Consider the following 24742-nt stretch of genomic DNA (forward strand, 5'->3'; position numbering starts at 1 on the left):
TGTTCATACATATATTACGCAGTGAATAAAATATAAGGTCTTTTTACATTAACACGTAAAAATATGTAAATCCAAACATTATAGACATGCACAAACAGTAAATATAAGCATTATTTACAAGCACAAGTGATTTATGCGAATATTTCGTTTGTGTTTCTTAAAATAATCATCTGCAATTTAAAAAAGAGGATCTGAACAACTGGGTAAATTTAATGACCCTTTTAAAATTTTTCGAACATCACTAAAATAATGATTAATAATATGATCAACATACATATGTATAAACTTAGCTTTCATCGACATTTCATGCCCTCATTTTATAAATTCAAAATCAATCCTTTGCATTATATTTTCTTTAATATAAGTTGAAAATTTTACGTAATGCGATATTAGTGGTAAGTATAAACGAGTTATATTTTCTATTGCTATAATATTATTTTTAAAAATTATATTCTCTTGCAACATATTTAAATTCTTCATGCATGTTTCACATTTATGGAATAGTAACAATAATTGTTTAATTGGAAAATTATGCATACTAAATGTCGTTTTGTCGTTATAATTTTCACATTGCACGGGTATTTCTATTGATATATTAATATTAGGTATAGGTGTAACTTCATTATTTTCAAATATAGATAAATGCAAAAGTTGCTTAAAATTTAACAAATATGTAGAAATATTATCAGTTGCACAATTTCCATATACTGAAGAAGACTGAATAATGCATTTATTAACAAACTTTTATAATAGCCTAAAAAAGCAGTACAGTTTGTGTTGATGTTTCTACCACCATATTGTCTTAATTGCCCGAAAAAATTTTCCAAAGCATTTTGATTAAAAAGTTTGGTAGTTATTTCGATAAAACCTAATTCTTTACAATAAGCAACTATTAATTTAAATCCCTTAATAATATGTATCCAGTTTTTTAGGACATCAGGAAATTTTCGATCATACGGTTTCTTTTTTTCAAATTCCATTGTATTAAAGATTGCAATAGCATCGTTCCACAATTGTTCATATTGTCCATCTTTTATATTAATATTACCATTGACAATATTGCCATTGATAATATTGACCGAGTCAAATAAATTATTAAAAAATAACAACAATTCGGCAGTCTCTTTTTCTTCCTGAGGCATGCATCTTGTTCCACAAGAACTGAAAGATCTACTTGAACTCATTAGTGTCATTACTGAAGCCACGGTACGACTAAAAACTTGAGTGCAATAGGAAACCTTCATTTTTTTTATTTTATTTGGCACTATATGGAAATCTGTTAATTTGTGCATTATTCGAAAATGACTATTACTGCGATCAATGAAATAAGCGTTCTCTATATGTTCCCATTTAGCTATTCGCGTTTTATTATCAGTTAACTTATATTTCAAATCTTTTGTAAGTAAATTATTTCGAATTCATTTTAAAAGATGTGGTGGATCAAAGAGCGGTATTATTTGTTGATTGTTAATAACAATAACATTCTTTATTAATGTTTTATTATTTACTAATGCTTCTTGCTTTGAATTAATAATAAGATTTTGTATAGCTTTACTATTCGTTCCTCCTTGATCACATATTGATGCTATAATTATTAATCCTGCATCTTGACCTCGTGTTACAATTTCTTTGAAAGTACGAGCAATATCTATCCATGATGTAGTGTCTTTACAAAAAGAAAATGCTACTGCTTGTTTCCATGGAATGCCAAATATGTTTTTGAACTTCCAAACAAGAGCATGATCTGCAATTACAATTTTTCTGTCGTATCCGTTATCTACGTAACCTTCAATAAGATCAGTGGCTGGATTATAAATTAATGAAGAGTCTAACTTAATCTCATCGAAAATTAGTATACAATATTTGTATTTGTCATCATCAAAAGTTTGCACGCGAGTTTTTATTTCCTCAAAAATATTATCACATATCCCTGGTTTTATTGGAATTTTTTGTAACAGTGTTCTTAAAGTTTCTTTGCAAGGCAAACAAAATATTTTTTCAAGAAATCTATACATTCGTGGGTTTTTTTATATAATGTAATAGCAAATATTTTGTCTTCAAGAGTATATGTTTTTTTATACTTATTTTTGTTCATATTCTTTAAGTAGCTTATAAACAAATGTTTTGCAGGTTGTGGTAATTCATTGATAAAATGCAACGATGAATTTTGCAGAAATCTGTTAGCTTCTTGTAAACGTAACGATAAATTATAATTTCTTCGTGCAGTGCGTATAATAGTCTTTCTAAGTGAAGCCACAAAATTATAAATTTGGCATTCCTTAGGTTGGAGATCTACTGTCTTATTAACATTAAAACATCGTAACAGATTAACTGGAAAAAATTATAAAACATGTTAAAGAAAAGAAGTAGAAAAACATTAATAAACAAGAAAAATATGCTAAATTAGTTAAAAGCAACACAGAAGATTTATATTAAATTTATATTTATTGACTAATTAAGATTTATATTAATTGATTCGATGAGGTTTAAATAATTTTCTCAACTATTACTAGCAGAAAGAAAGTTTCAAAAACTACTTGAAATAAAAAAAAATCAGTGGTGCCATTGGCATTGGAAAAATTTTTCCCTTCATTTGTATGAGTTTATGATTTCTCCATTTTATCCAATGGAAGAATTCGTTACTTAATGGTAGAATGTTCCTATTGGACAAGATGGAATTTAAAAATTCATCTTCAAAATTGCGGACAACTTTTTCGTCCACGATTGTACATAAATAGCATGCAAAAATATTGTGACTTAACATTTTATCACTATTTTATTTATCAATGTAAAGTTGCAGTCCAAAATTCATAATAAGTATTGAAAATGTTGAGTAAACGTTACATATATTATAGATTTTCAGTACTATCAGTGTATATAGGAACACATCCTGAAACGTTAATTTTGATAATAGATGTAAGTTATGAAGAGAATCTTTTAAAAGATATATTCTCCCAACACTTAAAAAGATACCATATCCTTTCAACACTCAAAAAACAATTTTCAATTGTTTTTAACTTTTATTTCCACATTTCTTTTTATTGCTCTCATAAACTTTGTAACAAATGTTAATGTATTTCTTATATTAAATACTTTTCTTATATAAAATACTTTTTCGTCTTTTTTAACGAAATGTCAATTGCTATGACAATTTCTTTTTTATAATATACTATTGTTCCAATGTTGTGTTTTATGTATGTCTGTTGGATAGCAATGTGAATAGACAGCAGGTGGCTGCGTGACTAAATTCATGATAAAATAATACTCAGCTAATTTGCACCGACTGCTTATATATTTATAAAAATTAATAAATAGAAAAATGTTTTTACTTACAAGGGACATTCGGCAACGCGGAAATTCAAAAAAATCTGAAACTCTGCATAATTGTAGAGCAGATATACCTAATAACAAAACAATTTTTCGTTGGTGCCCAAAAACGGTTTTAAGGGTGGAAACAACCCCTTGAACAAAGTTGATTTTTGTCTTTCTAAGCGAATATTATCGAAACTATTAAAGATATGAAAAAATGTTTTAGACAAAAATTTTATGGTTTTAAAAGTACTTTATTATGCTATATTTAGATTTTTTAAAAATGTAAAATTGTGTATAAAATACCCCCCCTCCTTCTCTTTTTTCAAATTGTTAAAATCAATTGTCCAACCAAAATAAAGCTTATTTTATGACAAATTCAACCATATATAATAACATTATGTTTAGAAAAGGCAATATTGAAAAAAAAATTAAACATGCTCTTATATGTATGCTACGCGTACCAAACTTAAGGATTCGCTACTTGACGATGGCATTTCTTTCTTCCTCAAATCTTCCTCATAATTGCAAACTGTAAAAGATAAGGAAGGAAGAAAATAGAAAATCTAAAAAAGCAATAAAGTTGATGTTAAGAAGTAAGTAGGAGAAAAATAGCATGATAAGGATACAGTCACTAATATTTAAAAATGTTATAAATTATAAAATTTCACGTAATAGACGTTTATTTTGCCAACATTGCGGCTACCTTTTTCATTAATTTAAACGACACGCGTAAATATAAATAAATATGTGTGTGTGTGTATGTGTGTTTTTGTACGTGCGCACGTGTGTGTACATCATGGCAACATGCAAAACACTTGTCACAAGTTTTATGACTGTGCGACCAAAATAGCACTCTTTATCAAGTACAGTGCAATCAAGGTTCATTATATTGACATATGTTATCTTCATTCATTTGCATATAAAAGCTGTCCATTTTGGAATACATTTCAGTGTTATTGAAGCAGTTATTGAAGCAGTACGTATATTATTATTGCTGTGAGAAATGTTTAATTAAAATATCCTTAAGATTTGTATCATAATGTCAGTAATAAATCCAGCTAATGTTATTAATTTGTTAATTGCGACATTTCATTTCACAAATATTGCAATAACTCCTGTTAATCATCAAGAGGTGGAACTCCATGATAGAATTACTGATTTAATAAAGAGTGCTATACATCACGATATTACGATCGAACATGAGTGGGGACTTGATTTTGACGATCCATCAGAACCGCATGACGTACAATTTGTAGATGTGTACGATATTGATGCTGAAGAAGATAATTATGGAAATGAAGTTTGCACTGTGGATGATGAAGGTGGAAATGTAAACTTAAATTATAAGAAAAAGGCAATCGAATTTTGGAAGAGTGGAAAGAAAGGACATTTATCTCTTACTTCTGTACAACATCGTTTTAGAAAAGTAAAGTTTAATTAAAAAATAAGAAGAATAATATATAGTAAAATACTTGAGGCTTTTACGGTGTACAGTGACCGGCAGTGATTCGTTCCGCGACAAAGAGAACTCTATTTCCCCTCTCGCGGAACGCATCATTGTCGGTCATTGTACATACAGCTTTGACTATAAGTATAAAGCATCCCAAAAAATTTATTTAAATTGTGTAACAAAAACATACTATATGAATATATGGAGAACATAATATAGTATACGAGTATATGGAAAAATAATATAATAAAAAAATATAATATAAGAATATGTGGAAAATAATATTTATTTTACAATATTTATTGTAATATAATATAATATTAATATAATATAAATTATAATATAAATATAATATACATAAATATAATATACACATTATATTATAAAATATTAATATAATATTTATTGTAAAGAGATTATATATTTACTATGAGTATATGCATTGATTTCTAGGAAAATACAATGAGTTAGAGATGCTTTATACTTATGACCAAAGCTGTAAATTATATAGTTAGAGTCACGTTGTTTTTTATTTTAAGTTTTACAATTTGATGTTTCGTGAACATTTAATTCGTATATAACTTCTTTTATTTTTGAATTCGAATTGTTTAATATTGAGATTTGTTTTCTTCTAGGTAAAATCTATTCAACAATTGCACAGATGGCAAGAACATGTAATGCGTGGGGGTTCAAATACAGACAAACTTGTAGTTATTGCTGAATATGTTCTTATAAAATTCCAAGAAGCTGTTAATAGAGGACTTATTATTCATGATATAAATCTGCGAAAATGGGCACTAGAAGCAAAGGAACAAGTGGATTTTTCTTCATTTAAAGCAGGAAATTGGTGGATATGGAATTTTAAAAAGGCACATCGTATTACATCACGTAAAATAACTGCATTTAAAACGCGGTCTTCTCATTTAACTGATCTAACTATACGTCAAAACGCTGAGGAATTTGTAAATACAGTAAAGCCACATATTAATGTAATCGGTGCTGAATCAACTTATAATGCGGACGAAAGTGGCTTTAATTTAGAAATACATGCAGGAAGAACATTAGCTAATGTAGGAGTGAAGACAGTTGGAGCTACTATCCAATCTTTATCTGCCATGACTCATAGCTACACCATTATGCCTATTATATCTGCAGATGGACATCTCCTGTCGCCTTTGTATATAGTATTAAAAGAATCTACTGGTGTTTTTGGACCACAAGTAGAACAAACTCTTTTTAGACCAGTGAATATTTACATTGCGGCTTCAAAATCAGGGAAATTGACAACTGAACATTTCAAAAATTGGTTCCAAGAAGTGTATCTACCAAACACTGGAGAGAAAAGTATACTACTGCTTGATTCATGGACAGGACATTGCCCGAACCAATTGGAAGAACTTGTACCAAAAGACAAACATGTAAATATTCTAACAATACCAAAAAACTGCTTCTATACAGCCATTAGATGTTTCTGGTTTCAGAATCTGGAAAAATTTTGTTCGAAGCTTTTCTGATAGTGTTATTATAAATAATTATGACATAAATTTACATTTACGTAATAACATAATAAAATTGCAATCTTTAACACACAATCAACTGTCTTCTCCAAGATTTCGAAATTTATTTAGATATAGCTGGTATAAAAGTGGTTATTTATCAACACGGCCTGAAAAATTTCATAATCCAATCGATTATTGTTATTTTAAAGAAGAAAAACGTATACCAAAATGTAGCATTTGTGGTAAAATGGCTTTTATACGTTGTGCATGGTGCAAGCAATATTTTTGTTTTGAACATTTCTTTGAGCAATATCATTATTGTAATAATTATATAGAATAAATAATATTTTACTGTCCTCAATTCCTGTAAAATTTGTATATATTATAATCCATACCAAAATATAAGATATCTTTCACTCGAATATCTATATCGACTACTTAATTAATAAAACCTATATACTGAATGAAGCAAAACACATACACACAAATGTACACTGAATAAATTTATAAATTATATTTTTCATTATTAAATCCGTGTGTGTTCTCCTTTTTTCTTCATATCATTCATTTCCTTATTTGTTCTTTACAATTGAATTTAAAAGATTATCTATATTAGGGTTATATACACTCTCTCTGCGTCCTCCTTATCATGCTGTTCTTCTTCAACTTACTTCTTAACATCAACTTTATTCTTTTCTTAGATTACCTGTTTTTATTCCTTCCTTATCTTTTACAGTTTGCAATTATGAGGAAGATTTGAGGAAGAAAGAAATGCCATCGTCAAGCAGCGAACCCATAAGTTTGGTACGCGTAGCATACATATAAGAGCATGTTTAATTTTTTTTTCAATATTGCCTTTTCCAAACATAATATTATTATATATGGTTGAATTTGTCATAAAATAAGCTTTATTTTGGTTGGACAATTGATTTTAACAATTTGAAAAAAGAGAAGGAGGGGGGTATTTTATACACAATTTTACATTTTTAAAAAATCTAAATATAGCATAATAAAGTACTTTTAAAACCATAAAACTTTTGTCTAAAACATTTTTTCATATCTTTAATAGTTTCGATAATATTCGCTTAAAAAGACAAAAATCAACTTTGTTCAAGGGGTTGTTTCCACCCTTAAAACCGTTTTTGGGCACCAACGAAAAATTGTTTTGTTGTTAGGTATATCTGTTCTACAATTATACAGAGTTTCAGATTTTTTTTAATTTCCGCGTTGCCGAATGTCCCTTGTTAGACATAATCGGCCTGTACACGGCGACTGCTTAACAAGTTACCGGACACCCTGTATACATATTATTTATAAAAAAATATAATATAAAAAAAATTTGGTTGATCTTAAAAATGTCTTTAGCGTCTCCAACTCTTAAATAATAATATCCACTAATAAAGTTCCCTTTTTTATTGAACAAATTGTTATGAAGTTCATACATAAAATGACTAATTCAATGATTAGCAAAATATGAAGATATATGAAAAAATAGTATATACTATGAATACTATTTTTTCACGTCTTCAAATTTCGCTAATAATGGAATTAGTCACTTTATACGAATCACTCTATATATTGTAATTAAATATTGTACAATTTCATTATAGAATTATAATGAAATTTACCTTTATTTTTTTTCTCCAAATTTTTTCTCAATCTGTTTTTACTTGAACATAAATTCGGCAACTTTGTATCACGTTCAACAAATAATATTGCTGTACCTACGTAATGTAAATGTAATATTTCCGGATTAGTGTAATATGAATATTTCTCAAGTAAAATAAAAAAATATAATAATATTCAAAGTACTCTGTCTATTTTCTCTTTAAAATAAATCACACTTTTTTCTTTCATGTTTTCCTACTGCATTATACAAGTTTTGAATAATTTTAACATAAAATTGATTAAATTGTAACGAATAAAAAAATCCTCAGACAGTACAAATTTTCAAGGAATATCTTGAGAATGTTTTGGAGACATATTTAAAATGTAGAATGTCCTCTGGACATCTTTCAAATATCTCGTGCAGATCTGCACTGTCTGGGTCATTACTTATATCTTACCTGATGATAATTCTTGACGATTGCTATTATGAACTATATCTTCAATTTGGTTTATTTCTTCATATTCTAATTAAATTAAAGTAATATTAGTACATAAGAGATTGTTAAAAAGAAAATTTGATTATGATAAGGCAACAAAAGATCTTAAAAAATATCTGAAAGACATCCAGAGGACTTCCAAATGTCTCCAAAAATGTCTTAGGCTGGTATTCATAGTCGGATTTTATATTTAAGGCTGTCTTTAATTCATCTTCAGATGCTGTATGGATCATTTAATTGGCTACACAGTATCTGAACTTAAGACAGTCTTCAATATAAGATCCGACTATGAATACCAGCCTTAGGCCTCGTTCCACAACTTGCTTTAAACGGAGTTTAAAGCTAAACCGATGGTTACAAGCAATAGTATATGCGCATATACTATTGCTTTTAACCATCGGTTTAGTTTTAAACTCCGTTTAAAGCAAGTTATGGAACTGGGCCTTAGACATTTCTTGAAGATTTAGTGCTATGTGTGCAGATTAATAAGTTAATTTTTACCATTTAATATAAATTCGGAAGCATTTGTAACATCAATCCTTTCATGTTGTACAATATTAATTGGTTCTGTAAACAAATTAAATATTATTAATTAAATATTATTTTTTTAAGAATTATTATATTTAAGAAAATATATAGCTTTATATTCACTATAACAGCGTTTTTTATTGGGTATAATAGTATAATTTATTTATCATTTGTTTATAAAAAAAATTGATTTCTGTTAGTACATTTTAATAATTTTTCAATATACATGGTAATAATAAAGTAGGCACAGCATCATTGCTTAATTTCTTTGGAAATTTATATCTTTCCTCAAAATGGTTCTCACAAATTGTTCTGCTGGCTATTTTTTTCTCTGCTATTTTTAATAATTTTTCATCTCCGCATGCCAATAACCATTTTAAAAACTTATTTTTATTTTTGGTAGGCTTTGGAAAGGTAAACATTCGTTTACCTGTCCCATTACAATGCAATACTGCACATTTTTTATGACTCATGTTGCTAAAAAAATATTTAATATTACAAATTATTAAATATTTGAAATTTAAATCTGACTCTATGGGCTGTATTCATAGTCGGATCTTATATTTAAGACCGTCTGAAGTTCACGTTCAGATACTTTGTACCCAATGGATCCCAAGGTACCAAATGATCTATGCAGCATGAAAATGCAGCTGAAAATGAACTTAATACGATCTTAAATATAAGAGCGGACTATTAATACAGCTATGACTCGTAACTTTTTAGGACATAGTAATGATTGGAAAAAGATTTGTTTATAAAATCTAAATTTATAACTCATTTTTCGCGAATCTACTAGATCACTTTACGATAATACGTGTACGACTTACGTCTTACTGAAACAGAATTATATTTGTAGAACACACTAATTGCGTATTTGCCGATTTTGTTAGTATACCTTTTTGTATATTTATAACCTTTTTACCTATATAATAATTGACAAGTCAACTTCATATAAGAAAGTGAATTATGAGTGGAAACTTCATATAACATTTGATATCGATACTAACGCCCTCAGTAGATACGGGGCAGAAATACAGTGTCCTCGTAAATCCTATCTGAGTTTGTCTGCCCTGATAGTACATACATATAGTACATACATTATTCACATACATATATACATATAGTATATATATTATTTGTCATAATATACACATTTTTCTATTCATATTATAAAATAACAATTTAATGGGTTTTGCAATTATAGACATGGAAAGATTGGAAAACAAATGTTTTGAAAAGAGAAACGAAACAGAGAAACTATAGTTTAGGAACAGGTCGAGGCTCACCGATAAAGATTTTTTTCTCTTTCCTAGAAGAAGATGATCCAATAACGCAAACACAAGATCAACTTGCGGAGGCATTAAACATGACTCGCTAAGGTATTTCCAAACGTTTACATGCCATGGGAAAAATTCAAAAGGAAGGAAAATGGGTGCCGCATGAGTTGACTGAGAGACAGATGGAAAATCGAAGAGCCATTTCCGAAATTTTGCTTTTGCGGCATGAAAGAAAGAGTTTCCTGCATTGAATTGTTACTGGCGATAAGAAGTGGATATATTTCGAGAATCCTAAACGCAAAAAATCTGGCTTTCACCTGGCGAAACATCAACATAGACGGCACGGCCAAATCGCTTTGGAAAGAAGACAATGCTCTGCGTTTGGTGAGACCAGAAAGGAATCGTGTACTATGAGCTGCTGAAATCAAGCAAAACTGTCAATGGGCATCGCTACCGACAACAACTGATCAATTTGAACCATGCATTGCTCGAAAAACGGCCAGAATGGGACACGAGATACAAACGAGTGATATTGCAGCACGACACGCTCCGTGCCATCGCACTTCCATCATCCAGGACACGATCAAAACGCTGAAATGGGATCTGCTGCCGCATCCGCCGTATTCGCCAAACCTGGCCACTTCCGATTATCACTTGTTCCGGTCGATGGCGCATGGCTTGACTGAGCAACACTTGGCCAATTTCGAAGAAATGCAAAATTGGTTGTATGAATGGTTTCGGTCCTAAGACGCGTCGTTTTATCGCCGCGATATTCATGTATTGCCAGAGAGATGGCAAAAATGTGTAGCTAGCGAGGGCGATACTTTGAATAAACCATTTTTTGCATTTCTCTTGAAATTTTCCATTTTTCATTGATCAAAAAACCCGGAAACTTAGTTGCGCACCTAGTATACATATATATATATATGTTTATATTTTTGTTTTTTCTTTTTAATGATAATCCAACCTACTAAATACCAACTATCAGTAATACAACATTAATGTTACAATGTCTCGGGTAACAATGTAACTATTACATAACACCACATTATGTAACAGTTACAATGTTATTCAGGACATTATAACATTGATGTTATATTATTAATATTTAGTGCTTATTAGGAAATTATTTTCAACAGCAGTAAAGTAAATCCGTTACCTGCTCATTCTAAAACATAAGTGAAAATTTGTTATTAAATAATAGTAATTTAAAAATTTAGTATGACAGTTAATATTTATTTTTGCTTTTACTTTCTTTTTCAATTTTAACAGTGTTTTGAACTTACAGCTATTTCAATTGTGATATAAATATGATATTTTTATGTTATGTTAAAAAGATTACAAATAAGTTTTTTTGTTACTTTATATACATTTATATATATATATATATATATTGTTGTGTCCGAGCCTCAAAGTTTGTGACGGCGTCCGTTGTCCGTGAGCCTTAGGCATCTGATTTTGACAACTGAACAAAGATTGTCTAGACGACGGAAAATCGATAAGAAGAAAACAACAGCTGACAGAGAGTCTCCGGCAAGCTGTCATCGTAGATAGACGCAAGAATTGTAGATCAGAGAATTATTCTTGTTTAAAGCTTGAGCGAGTTGCGCTATAAATAGTAAAGCTTGTTATTCTTACGCGAGTGTTTTCATTTACCTGAGTGCAAGCGCGAGTGCGAGAGTGAGCGCAACAATATATACAGGGTGTTTGATAGCTGATCATGCAGACGAAAGTTGGAGATAGATTGGGTGTAGCCGAGAAGAAAAGTCATGTACCATAATGTCAAATTGCCAATAGTTATCGAGTTATTAATTAAAACATGTGAGCCAACGAGCGCGTAGAGAGCGGAGGGCGACCGCAGTAAGCACGTAGACATTTGATTATGGCACGCCGTTTTACTTTTTAATGGCATAAAAGAAATTGAACATAATGTAAATGTTCCAAATAAAAATTGGCAACAGAAAAATTGTTTCAGTCTTTTGAAATATTATTATGTCACGACATAATAATAATTCGGCAAATTATAATTATGTCGGGACGTAATAATAATTCCAAATTTCTATTATGTCCCGACATAATTTTAATTCATGGAATTACTGTTATGCAAAAGCATAAATTTAATACGTTGAATTAAAATTATATAAGTACATAATAAGAATGTACAAAAATAATTATTATTATATTATGACATAATATTAATTCCGTTATTCTTATTATGTCGTGACATAATATTAATTCCGAGTATTCTTATTATGTCGGGACATAATAATTCCGAATTTCCATTATGTACCTAATGGTAATTCTGAATTTTCATTATGTACGCAATAGAAATTCGGAATTATTATTATGTCCCGACATAATAAGAATACCGGAATTAATATTATGTCACAACATAATAATAATTCCGGCATTCTTATTATGTCGTGACATAATACTAATTCCGGTATTCTTATTATGTCGGGACATAATAATAATTCCGAATTTCCATTATATATACATAATGCTAATTGTGAATTTTTATTATGTCCCGACATAAGAATACCGGAATTAATATTATGTCACGACATAATAAGAATACCGGAATTAAAATTATATTACGACATAATAATAATTCCGATTTTCTATTATGTACATATTTTTAATTCTAATGCTAAGATATGCGTTAGGTTGGCAATACTACAAGTACGTATATTAAGCTTGCTATGTAGGCGGCGCCATGGTGCGTGTTATCCAGCGGCTCAAGCGTGACATCTCTCATCAGCAGGGTTGGGTAATATGCGCGGCAGGGAGGTATTATGCACAATTCTGCGCATAATACGCATAAAATGCAGAAAACGCGCAGAATACGCAGAAAACATGCAGAAAACGCAGAAAACGCAGAAAACCCATGTGATGCCCATTCTAAGGGCGAATTCACACCTTGGAAGAAAAGCGGAAAGCAGAAAGGCAGCAGTCAATGGGTGCGTTCAACGAACTCAATAATTGCACAACAGTTAAGGAATTCATCGACGTAATTAGTCTAGATTTCGAGATCTAAGGACCAATAATCGCTAATTGTTCACTGAGCGCTTTTTTCGCTGAACGCGCCCAATCAGAACTCGCGCTGGTTTCTGCTTTCTTTTACTATATTACCAACGCGAGTTCTGATTGGCTGCTGCCTTTCTGCTTTCCGCTTTTCTGCCAAAATGTGAATCCGCCCTAACTCTACAATCCTATTTACCGCGCGTGAATTAGATTCATTACCATATCCAGATATCATCTGAATATAGAAAGAAATTAAAAAATGGGAGACAGCGAAGAACTATATTCCCAATTTCATGTTTTTCATGATCATGGGCAAATGTTTGTGCTTTATCTCATATGCCAAACGGTTATAAAAAGTGATGGTGAGAGGTTACAGAAGCATAGGTTTGTATATATCCTGTATATAATTATATTATATTTAAAATTGTATTATATTTTTATTGTAGGGGAGACCGAGGCTGGTTGATACAATTTTTTTCTGTGATTGTTTTACACGAAACTAACAAATGGAATACAAAAACATGTAGCCTGAAATAACTTACTGCAACATCACCGCAATGTTTTTGCGAAAATACTATATTTTTATGCACTATTATCTTTTGTCGTTTTGCAGTAATGTTAAATATAACAACGTGCCCCGTGTATCATTTAATGTTAAATATAACAACGTGCCCCGTGTATCCCGGTCTCCCCTATTTTTACATTTCAAAACTATTTGAATCATCTCTTATGTTTAGTTATATTTAAACCAAAAAATATATGAAATATTTTAACTTTCAGGATGGTTTGTAATGATAATAAACAAACAAGTAATAATAAGGTTAAAAAACGGAAAGTCACCAAGAGCAATACAACTAATGTAAGTCAACTCATGTATTTCAAATTAGGCTTTAACTACAATCTAAATATTAAATTTCAAATGAAATATTTTATGCCTTTTTGTAGATGCACTCATCACTCAACGATACAGCCCAGACTGCGTCGGATAATGTGCAAAAATCTTTTAACGACGGCCTCAATACTATTGATGAAGCATTGGCCAAATTTTTTTTCGGTTATAATATATCGTTTTCTGTCGTAGAATCGGTACATTTAAAAAATTTTATATCTATTTTAAATCCGACTTATAAACTGCCGACAAGGAAAACTTTATCTACAAGTATCTTGGATAAATTTCATACAAAGATGATTGCCGCTAGAAAAGAGTCTTTGAAGAATACAGAATCTATACTTTTAATTGATGGCTGGAAAAATTCCTCCGCCAATACAAAAAATATTGTTTGCGTCTAAGTATATATAGCAATACCAATATACATTTGCCTGCAACAACATCATATTCGCCTAATAATTTCTTATTGCCTAATAATTCATTTTCATTTTTACCATCGATGCTGCTATAACTTCTTTTTTTCCCAAGATCATTTTCATTAATGTCATTGCTGTTCGTTGAACACTTTACCCTATATAAAAGTAACAGTGCTATTTAAAATGCTATTCAATAAATGCACTAAAACATCTTAAGCAGTTAGATTATTATTATGAAAAGAAAATAAGAGAAAAGATACTTATTGAATTTATTCTGTATAACTTAAAGTTTTGATTTATGTTAAGATTTATTAGTGTTTCTGTGCCATAACAGTTCACAATATGGTAATTTATTAATAAATAATGGAATTACCTTGACTATTGTACGTACCGATGAGTTTTCAGGTGTTTTACTGCAGTAGTGCACAACCTTGTATTGCATAATTTGCAAATTGCAAAATATTTTCCATTTTCTCTGACCCTGATAAATTCACCTTCAATATAATAATCATGAGAAGGTCTTCCTCCTGTATTTGACATTTTCACTAAAAAATAATAACAAACATGCTGTTTTTTACAGAATTTTAACAGAGTTGTACTTCATGCATTTTTTCTTATAGACTAGTTAGAAGTGGATATACAATTTTCACGTAAAATCCAACCTTTGAATCTTTTGAATCCAATTTAAAATTGATCTTAGAACTTGCAGTAAATTCATGAACTTATCGCTAAAGGAAATAAAGCTATACTAACCTTAAAGGAGGTTTTCTGCATAAGAGGAGTTTTATGCAGCAGAAAACCTCGCTCAGTTTTCTGCGCAGAATACTCGAGTTTTCTGCGCATACAACTCTGCGCATAAAACATGAGGTATTATGCGTATCCAACCCTGCTTATCAGTGGTATATGTTGCCTGCGTACCTTTTCCGCGTATTCGCGTGTAACTTTACCTTATGAAATATTGCAACGATGTAGTGTCGTATGTATGTGAAATCTTGTTGCTACTAAATATAAATACTGCAAGAGAAAATGGCCGACGAGAGAGAGATATCAAATCGTTTACTAACAATAGCAGCCAATGCGTCGAATTAACGCCAGAAGAAACAAATTTCTCATCCCTGGTGGCAGCTACTCGAAGAAATTTTAGAAGAACCAGTACTTCTTCGTGTAAAGGATGTAAGAGAAAGAGATCATTCAGGAAAAAAGTTGTTTTAATGAAACTTGCACATGCCGATTTTTTTCCATCTAATATAGAATTAAGGTTTTTAAAACAGAGAGGATTAAGTATAAGGTAAACGTACCAATGGCTGGACATTTAAGACGATATTTGTATTCTAATCTAATTTTCACCGATATGCGTCGATCGTTTTGGGGAATGACGGTGATCAATCTCAAGGTTAGAGTCTCTAGTTTTCGAAACCCATCCATTAAATTCTTTTGCGATAGTTTGAAACATATTTATTAACAAAAACGTTGGGAGAAAAAAATGTACCAGTTACTGGACAGCTATTTATCGGTGTGTCCCGATGTCCGGACATCAGATGTACGTATGGCTGGACGCCGATGAATAGTAATAACATCTGCATGAAAAGAGCTATTACACTTACGTATGTGCTAGTTTTTATACTTTATACTTTTTTATACTCATATTATTTTATTAAACGAGTGATAATGATAATATATCGACTGCTAAGAGTCAGAAAGGTGTATTCCGTAACATTTAATGCGAGGGTTGCGTCTTTTTTATTCTTACCAGCCAATATGATGAAAAACATACATATATATATTAATAATAAAATAATAAAAGATATAATGCGAAGTTCTTATCGAATATTTAATGAGTAATATGATAAACAACGTATATATATTCGTAATAAAATAATGAAAGTTCTCACACGAAGTTCTTAACGAATATTAAATGAATAATAATAGCTCATTGTTCTGTTACTCGTTGCTTCTTTTGTTTTGCTCCGGTCTTTTTCTGGCATTGCCTGTTTTCAGCTAGCTCTCTCTTTATTGCATCTATCTGCAACTGTTTTTGGGCCAGTATTCTTTTATTTTCTTCTTGGAGCTGTTTTCTTTTTTCCTGCTGAATCTTTTTTCTTCTCGTGCCTCCAGTCTTCTTCTCAGCCTTTGTTCTTTCTTCTGCAACTCGACCTGTTTTTTTTCCTGCTTCGATTGATGGTACGTCTGCCACTCGAATGTAGCGCGAATGTAGCGACGCTCGGGACTGTCTCAGTTCTTTTCGGTAGCGGTTTCTTTCTTTTGACCTCTTCGTCATCCATCCTCGATCAGACGTGCCGATGCTCCAACCTGATGGTACATTTTGTGATACACTGGCAGGTATTCTTTGATACCAATACATTACCATGGGCGGTACCATCGTGCCAGCAGCATTAACCATAAAAAGTGTCGTGAGACATTCTTTTTCGTCTGCATCAACTACTTTATATACTCCTTTCGCTCCTCTTCGTACAATTACGCGATCTGCTTTAGGGCACAACATAAACGCAGTTTCGTCGCAGTTGAATATTCTCTTCGGGTCGATATTTAACAAATTCGTTGCGGTTAGATACTCAGAAAATTCATTGAACCAATTTTTTAATTTCTGTTCGATAACTGATGCTCGATTATACGTCAAATTCTGAGCCACTCGCTCAAAAAGCTCGGGATGTCTTCGACAGAATCCTTCATACCAGTGTCGGCCCGGCCGGTTGTTGGTGAATGGGTTGTCTCGTTTCAGCTCCAATATTAATATTTTGACAGAGTCAAGAAGTTGATCTTTCGTTACGGGAAACCCTTTGTCAGAGGAATGGAATATCCACTTGACGAGTAAATCTTCTTCGTCTGGAGTCAAAATAGAAGCTGGACCCAGTGTGGCATTCATAGAATGGATATTTTTTACTTTGCTGTAGACTGTACTCTTCGGAACGCCAAAAGTTTTGCTCGCTGTCCTCAATGACATTCCTAATCGTACTGCATCCACAGCCTTTTCGACGTCAGATTGAGAATATGACGTTGATGCCACCTTCGACATGTTTTCCACAACAATAACTAAAAATAAAATTTGAGAAAATGAGGTGAAGTTTTACCAGCGAAAGGTGACTTGACGCATGCATTTTTTCAAGAATTTTTTTTTCATCAATCTAGAGGCATTGAAAACTTCATTAAGTCCTTATAAAATGTTTGTTGTTATTTTTTCATCATAACAATTATATACATGAATTTCACGTTGCGATAAATATATGAGAAATAGCGATGGAAGTGTCAACATAACCTCTTTCGAAAGATGGATAAACGAATTTGCAAATACTATACTATCCGCGCAGTGATTTTATAGTTTCGAATAATTGAAAGATACAGTATGTGTACTTACCGATAACTGTTTATACGTATAACACGGATGTAGATACTTTGTCTTATTAATTTGATGCTACGTAAACTCACACCGGCGTCAACGAAGCAATGTTGTGGTCATGTCCCGGCTTTGGGTCTCAACGACTTCGCATATACGCCCCAGTGCCTGGACACTACGTTGGACACTGGTACAAGCGTACAATCGGTCGGTCCCAATGCCGGAACACGAAAATTGTGTTGTAAAATATTATCAGATAAATTTTAACGGTCATTTCTGAAACGTTACGATTTTTTGTACATGAAAATCACATCAAAAATCGCAGAATCGGCAAAATAACGACCGTACAATGTTAAAGAGTATTCGCCATTCCTTAGCTCATCGGCTTAGAGATGTGCTTCAATGGCTGAAGCGACACGACCCTGCTGATATCTTTGATATACTAAACTAAAATTTTATAGTAAAGCATATAAAATTGTTTCCCGTATATTAATAACACACTATAGATCCCATTTCAATAGTTACATATTAATTGTTATCCACTATACTCTTAGTATCGTCAAATGTTAGCCGGAGTGTCCAGTAATTGGGTCTTGTCCAGCCATTGGTACGTTTACCTTACCGTTCCCATTTCTGACTGCAACATAACTTCTTTTCTGGTTCTCTTCTCTCTTAAGTAAAAGCAAAGCATCAATTGCTTGTATCAGTTTATTATAAGTACCTTGTGATACTTCGGTAGATATTCTCATCAACTTTGCTTTAGCCATATACAGAGGACGATATACTATATTCGCAGAACACTGATAAGATCTGACAGTGTCAGCAATTACTTGCCGAATCCTCCTCAATGTTCTTACTACATTTTGATTGCGTCGCAAGTTGATATCTACTCGAGAGTTATTCACTACACTGTCAGGCACCCTCCTCTCCTCGGCCATTTTCTCTTGCAAACAGTATATTAATATTGAGTAGCAACAAGATTTCACACACATACGATATTACATTGCAATATTACATTGCAATACTTCGTAATGTAAGGTTATACGTGGGAAAGGTACAGCAACATATACCACTGATGAGAGATGTCAAACTTGGCCCGCTAGAGATAACATAGAGACCCTTAAAATAAGAGACTGGTCAATGTCGACTAGCACGTTTGATTGGTTGGAAGGAAAATGGCGGCACTAATCAGTGAGGATCGAGCAGGCGGAATATTTGAAAGATAGAAATATGAAGAACAATAATAAAAACACATGTATATCTGTATAATATTTAGTAAATAAATATAAGAACTCTGATGATTGACTGTTTGGAACAAATATACATAATATATTGTCCACACCAAGAAGGAAGGAAGGAAATATGAGAACTATTGACAGTTATATTGAAATGTTATTTATTTTACAATATTGTACATTGCCATGGTTTTACTATTAAATACAGGTTTACTATTAAATACAGATTTATCTAGTCGTTTGGCGTGACAACTTTGTTTCACCTTAAATTTTATAAAACGCAGTTTTATTTTGTAACCTAATGCGTGACAATCTTTTAAGGTATCGCAGACAATATTATTCATTTTTGTAATGAAAAAATGAACAATATCACAATTTACCGTTTTAACATAATTCAAATATCTTTTAATAATAATATTCATTTCAAGAAAATAATAGAAGGTATTTTTGTTAACAAAAAATAATGTATTCTTTCGATAACATTTTATACTAACTAAACGTGAATATGTTATATTGGGATCATACGTCTTTGATCCAGCAGAATCAATACAATCTAGGCACACTTTGTAAGTTTTACATATACTAGTGATAATATAACCACATACATAATATAATGAATTTAATTCCAGATTATCTAATTTCATTATTTTGGTTTCAATTTCAGGTGGAATTACAAGCATTTGTGTACATTCTTTATTTACACGTTATCGCATAGGACGTTTTAAAAAGTCAGCCAACAAATCACCACTATCTTGTTTATAATTAGTGTTTGATAGGTTTTGCAAATACTGAGAAACAGTGAATATTTTTAAATTTTATTTAAACTGCAGTGCGTTCGGTGTGGGAAATTTTTTCCTAATATTTGAAAAGAGATTTTCAACAAAATCGTTAGAAAAACTCCTATTACGTATAAATGATGGCGTTCTTTAATTAAATACTCAGCTACTTCGATATAAGATTTGGTTGTTATAATAAGGCCAGTTTGTATGGGTTTGAATACACCTTGGTTTCCTACTTTCATTTCGCAAAATAAATCAATACATGATTCCAAAAATGCTATGGTTTGTGTATATGTTTCTTCTGATTTCTCATTTCCAGGTTTCTTTCTTAAAGCAAGTATTTCATCGTGCGTAGTAATCAGAGCAAACCATTTGGAAACAATTTCAATAAATCTCGCTGTAGTTAAATATTCATTTTTATGACGTTCTTCACTTAGATAATCCAAAGCATTACTTACGTGTGTACTCAACATATTATGTACTTTGTTTACTCTCATTTTGTTAAATCGCGTTAGAATAATGACTTCTTTGTTTAATTTAGGAGCTAATTTGATATCTAAATTTTCTTGTTCTTGTACCAACTCTTCCAAATGTGAAAATTTAACAACGCACGATGATAGTTTATGAGTTTGAACAAATTGGTCTGGCAATGCTATCAGTTTATTATTAATAATAGCGGCTCTGAGATTTTTAAAAGGTGTGGGCTATCAGCAAAAAAATATAACTTTCGAGTATTATTCATTGGATGAGGTACAGAATTTCGTATTGTAGAATGTCTATGCAAACCAACATTGAAAGCTCTCCACATAGCTTGATTAGTACTTCCCATATCGGATGTAATACTGTGTACTCGAAGACCTATTGATTCAGCCTTTTTAATGATTGTTTCTATAATAGGTTTTAAACGTGCACCATTAAAGCCACCAGGAGTATATTCATATGCTACCACTTGCTTCCACCGATGAAATATGCCAGCAAGCATAAATACCAAGCCATGCGTAGCTGTAGTGTTTTCTCCTTAAAAGTGTGTGAAGTAGCAAATGAAACTAAATGATCAATTATCAATTACCAATTATCATTTACCCTATATATTGTTATAAATTGAATTATGCAGGAATTACCACGACTGTTAGGAATAGTAAAATTTCCTATAAGTGAATTTGTACAAGAATCAAATTGTTCACCGGGTGTTATAGCTACTTCATCAAGGCCAAGCATGCAATCGCAATGTCTGTAGTCTGTAAACTGTCTAATTGTTTCCTTCATAGCGTCAAAAACGTCGTCTAATATTCCAGAGGAAAAATCCAAACCTTCAACAGATCTTCTTAAGGTACGCAGTGAAGGTAACGGAATATTTTCTTTAATCAACTGCGCATAACCACTACTGGTACAACAAGCTTTTATGCGAAGAGCTTTCTTAATAGTTTCCTTTGACCAACTACTAATGCGTCGCTTACTAGAATCTGATTGTAACCATCGAGTTTGATCATCGTTAAACACTTTATGTAGAATCGTTTTTTCTAGTCGCAGTTTATGCGTGCTTCTGAATTTTTTAACACGATTCATGAGAATTTTGTTCGAGTATTTCAACTTATGATCTTTTTGTAATTTCGTAAATTTTTCGTTTGCTTCTTTTACCTGTATACCTCTATCTTCTAGTTTCTGTTGTAACAAATGTATTTCTTCAACAGCACGCTCCAATGTAAACGCTGTTGTATTACATAATGATGTTGCTACACAAATATTTGTCTCATCATTTCTATTCACATTATTACTAGAAGATAATAAGATATAAATACCTGAATCATTCAGTTGATCATATGATTGAAAACTGCCAGAAAACAATACAGAATTATCTTCAAATTGACTGTTATCTGTATCAATGCTTATGGATTTTTCAATGTGTTCATTGTCGCCTTCAGTGGTTCGTAATTTCTGTACTTGTAATTCATGTTCATCGAGAAATATATTAGTTGTTTCAGGTAACTGTTTTTCATAAATAGGAAAAATAGTTGGTATGGCATCTCTTCTCAATTTTTTTGTACTATCTTGTCGAGGTTTCTCCCACATATTTGAAGCAAAATGGATCTATATGTACAATCGCAAGATACACATTTTTTTCCTATTATTTGGCCGTAGTTATGCAAGAAACAACCAACCCACATGGACTACGTTTTGAGAAAAATAAAGATAAAGATTTGACGCATGATTTATAAACTACAGATAGTATTGAAATTCTGTATAATTGTTCAAGAAATCAAGCATGGTTAAGTTTCTACTCTTTAGAGGTATACATTGGTAAGCTTAATTCTTAAACAAATTTAGTAAAAAAGACGTAATTAGGAAAAATAGTGCGACTGATAGAAAATAAAAACTGTTTTTTAATTAATTTTAGACGCCCATGGGGCTTGGATCGTTTTCCTATTACATAGAAAGACGAATGGACTACTCATTGTTAACAAAAATTCAAAAATTTTAATTTTGTGAGTTGGTTGCTTCTTATATAACTACGGCCATTTATGTATTTCATATAATTATATGCTCACTTTACAAATACATGACTTATTTGGTTGCCACTTTTCTCTTCCAATGGACTGTAACCATAACATTTTTCTTTGCGGATCTGTTGGAAAACCAATTAACATAAATCCGCCTTCGGTTCTGTTTTTACACCCCAATATGCTACAACCCGTCATTATCTGCAAACATTTTCGGTTTTAATTATGTATTTCAGATTCACATATATAAATTATAAAAGATATTTTTAATAGATTGTAGATTTATAGATTATATTTCAGTTGTATTATTTCCATTGCTTTTATTATGATATCTTATTTTGATTCACATAGTTTTAGTTTAAATTCATGCTTACCTCTATATATTACATATTACTTATTTATAATTACTACAATAATATTTATATACGTTACGCATCGCGATATGTTACGCATCGCTCGTCGTTTGGTTAGTAACGCTGCGACCATTGCGAGCGTTAACTGGAATGCAGCCTGCGTCCGCCATTTTTCATCCAACTAGAATTAGAACTAGAACGTTGACTAGTCTCTTATATTTAGGGTCTCTAGAGATAACATGCACTATGGCGTCACCTACGTAGCGAGCTTAACATACGTACTTGTAGTATTGCCAACCTATAGAAACACAGATCTTTAGCATTAGAATTAAAATTATGTACATAATGGAAATTCGGAATTATTATTATGTCCCGACATAATAAGAATACCGGAATTAATATTATGTCACGACATAATAATAATTCCAACATTCTTATTATGTCGTGACATAATACTAATTCCGGTATTCTTATTATGTCGGGACATAATAATAATTCCGAATTTCCATTATGTACATAATAGGAAATTGGGATTTATTATTATGTACGTAATAGACATTTGGAATTATTATTATGTCGCAGCATAATAAGAATTCGGAAAGTATTTGACATAATAATAATTCAGTGTATTCTTATTTAAGTTGTTCTTCTTTATACGTTGCATAAAAGAATATGCAACATACTTCGAGTCTGTTAAAAAAATTATGTGAATAAATCTTTTAAAGTAATATTACTATTCCTGCAATGTATTTCGCTTCACATTATTTCGTAACATTAGCTCATGGAAATATTCAACCTAAAATAAAATAACATGTGTCATAATAAAAATTGGTACATTGAAATTGTGACATCAATTTAATGTAGATCGTGTAAAAATGTATTCTATTTTATACATGTTACAAATGCACATGTTTAACGCGTTTCGTTAAAATTGTGTTCACATTTTTAATACCTAGCAAAAATATTTTTATTATGTTGGGACATAATAAAAATGCATTATTTTTATGCTGTGACATAAGAATGACTTAATTTTCTTTATGGAGCATCTAATTGACTACGTTGCAGTTGATCACAAATTGCTCTGATTGGTTTATTCTAGTAACTAACCAAAATTTTACTGTTAATTTTGGAAACTTTACTGTGATTGGTAATTTTTTAAACTGAGGTGTGGTCAACTGTGAATTATTTTTCTACTTGTGTTGGGTAGAATTAAAATTATGTCCCGACATAATTTTAAATACATCTTATTATATCGAGACATAATAGTAATGTTTCCAAACTAATTCTTCTTTCGTTTTAAACCGGAGAAATCATTTTTATTTTACTTTACAAATGCATGCCATTAAAAAGTAAAACGGCGTGCCATATTTGATACAGGCGGAGTCAGCGAGTAACGGTAGGCAAGCGCGCGCGGCGAGGGGCAACGTAAACAACAAGAGGCGAACGCGCGCGACGAGGAGCGAGCGAGCGCAACAAAGAGCGAGCGAGCGCGAACGACGAGGAGCAAACGAGCTATAAGGAGAAAGCTATAAAGAAAAAACTCGCTCGCTCCTCGTCGCGCGCGATCGCCTCTTGTCGCTTACGTTGCCCCTCTCCGCACGCGCTTGCCTACAACTACTCACTAACTCCGCCTGTATCAAATGTCTACGTGCTTACTGCGACCGCCCTCCGCTCTCTACGTGCTCGTTGACTCACATGTTTTAATTAATAACTCGGTAACTATTGCCAATTTTACATTATGGTACGTGACTTTTCTTCTCGGCTACACCCAATCTATCTCCAACTTTCGTCTGCATGATCAGCTATCAAACAACCTGTAAAATATGTTACCTGGGTTAGCATATTTTTATTCTCAGTACACTTGTTACCTTAAATTCACGAGGGATTGCAATTTGTCTTCTTCTTTCGGGCATATATGGAATTAGATCTTGACATATTTGCATTGCTGCCTCTCGATATAACTTACAAATATATTCAATAATATATTACCATATAACATATATTAAAATACGTATACAGGGTGTC

At 31.6% G+C, this 24742-nt stretch overlaps 3 protein-coding genes across 19 annotated transcripts; 1 reads left to right on the top strand and 2 right to left on the bottom strand.

Moving 5' to 3' along the window:
- The first annotated feature begins 12857 nt into the window (after nucleotides 1-12857).
- LOC112590141 (uncharacterized) lies at nucleotides 12858-14529 on the top strand. The gene is made up of 3 exons (XM_025305921.1): nucleotides 12858-13579; nucleotides 13976-14054; nucleotides 14141-14529. The coding sequence occupies exons 1-3, from the start codon at nucleotides 13455-13457 to the stop codon at nucleotides 14483-14485; spliced, it is 549 nt and encodes a 182-aa protein (XP_025161706.1). The 5' UTR covers nucleotides 12858-13454; the 3' UTR covers nucleotides 14486-14529.
- LOC112590140 (uncharacterized) lies at nucleotides 14051-18836 on the bottom strand. 10 transcript variants are annotated; one of them, XM_025305916.1, is made up of 6 exons: nucleotides 18574-18836; nucleotides 18378-18489; nucleotides 18201-18299; nucleotides 15254-18128; nucleotides 14892-15045; nucleotides 14051-14655 (listed from the first exon to the last, which is right to left on the bottom strand). In XM_025305916.1, exon 4 carries the CDS (start codon nucleotides 17532-17534, stop codon nucleotides 16431-16433), a length of 1104 nt encoding a protein of 367 aa, XP_025161701.1. In that variant the 5' UTR covers nucleotides 17535-18128; nucleotides 18201-18299; nucleotides 18378-18489; nucleotides 18574-18836; the 3' UTR covers nucleotides 14051-14655; nucleotides 14892-15045; nucleotides 15254-16430. The 10 variants fall into 10 exon arrangements, 8 of the variants coding, with proteins under 8 accessions (XP_025161701.1, XP_025161700.1, XP_025161703.1 ...); XM_025305915.1 differs by having other exon boundaries at nucleotides 15254-17551; nucleotides 17874-18128; nucleotides 18378-18836; XM_025305918.1 differs by having other exon boundaries at nucleotides 15254-15349; nucleotides 15419-18128; nucleotides 18378-18836.
- Nucleotides 18837-20781: 1945 nt separating this feature from the next.
- LOC112590139 (uncharacterized) lies at nucleotides 20782-24445 on the bottom strand. 8 transcript variants are annotated; one of them, XM_025305909.1, is made up of 7 exons: nucleotides 24413-24445; nucleotides 23452-23513; nucleotides 23000-23015; nucleotides 22792-22898; nucleotides 22413-22565; nucleotides 21666-21954; nucleotides 20782-21599 (listed from the first exon to the last, which is right to left on the bottom strand). In XM_025305909.1, exons 4-7 carry the CDS (start codon nucleotides 22798-22800, stop codon nucleotides 20932-20934), a joined length of 1119 nt encoding a protein of 372 aa, XP_025161694.1. In that variant the 5' UTR covers nucleotides 22801-22898; nucleotides 23000-23015; nucleotides 23452-23513; nucleotides 24413-24445; the 3' UTR covers nucleotides 20782-20931. The 8 variants fall into 8 exon arrangements, with proteins under 8 accessions (XP_025161694.1, XP_025161691.1, XP_025161696.1 ...); XM_025305906.1 differs by having other exon boundaries at nucleotides 22792-23015; XM_025305911.1 differs by lacking the exon at nucleotides 23452-23513 and having other exon boundaries at nucleotides 24413-24430.
- Between the last annotated feature and the right edge of the window lie 297 nt (nucleotides 24446-24742).

This window comes from Harpegnathos saltator, unplaced genomic scaffold (assembly GCF_003227715.2).
Source record: "Harpegnathos saltator strain DR-91 unplaced genomic scaffold, Hsal_v8.6 scaffold722, whole genome shotgun sequence".
Classification (NCBI taxonomy): Eukaryota; Metazoa; Arthropoda; class Insecta; order Hymenoptera; family Formicidae; genus Harpegnathos; species Harpegnathos saltator.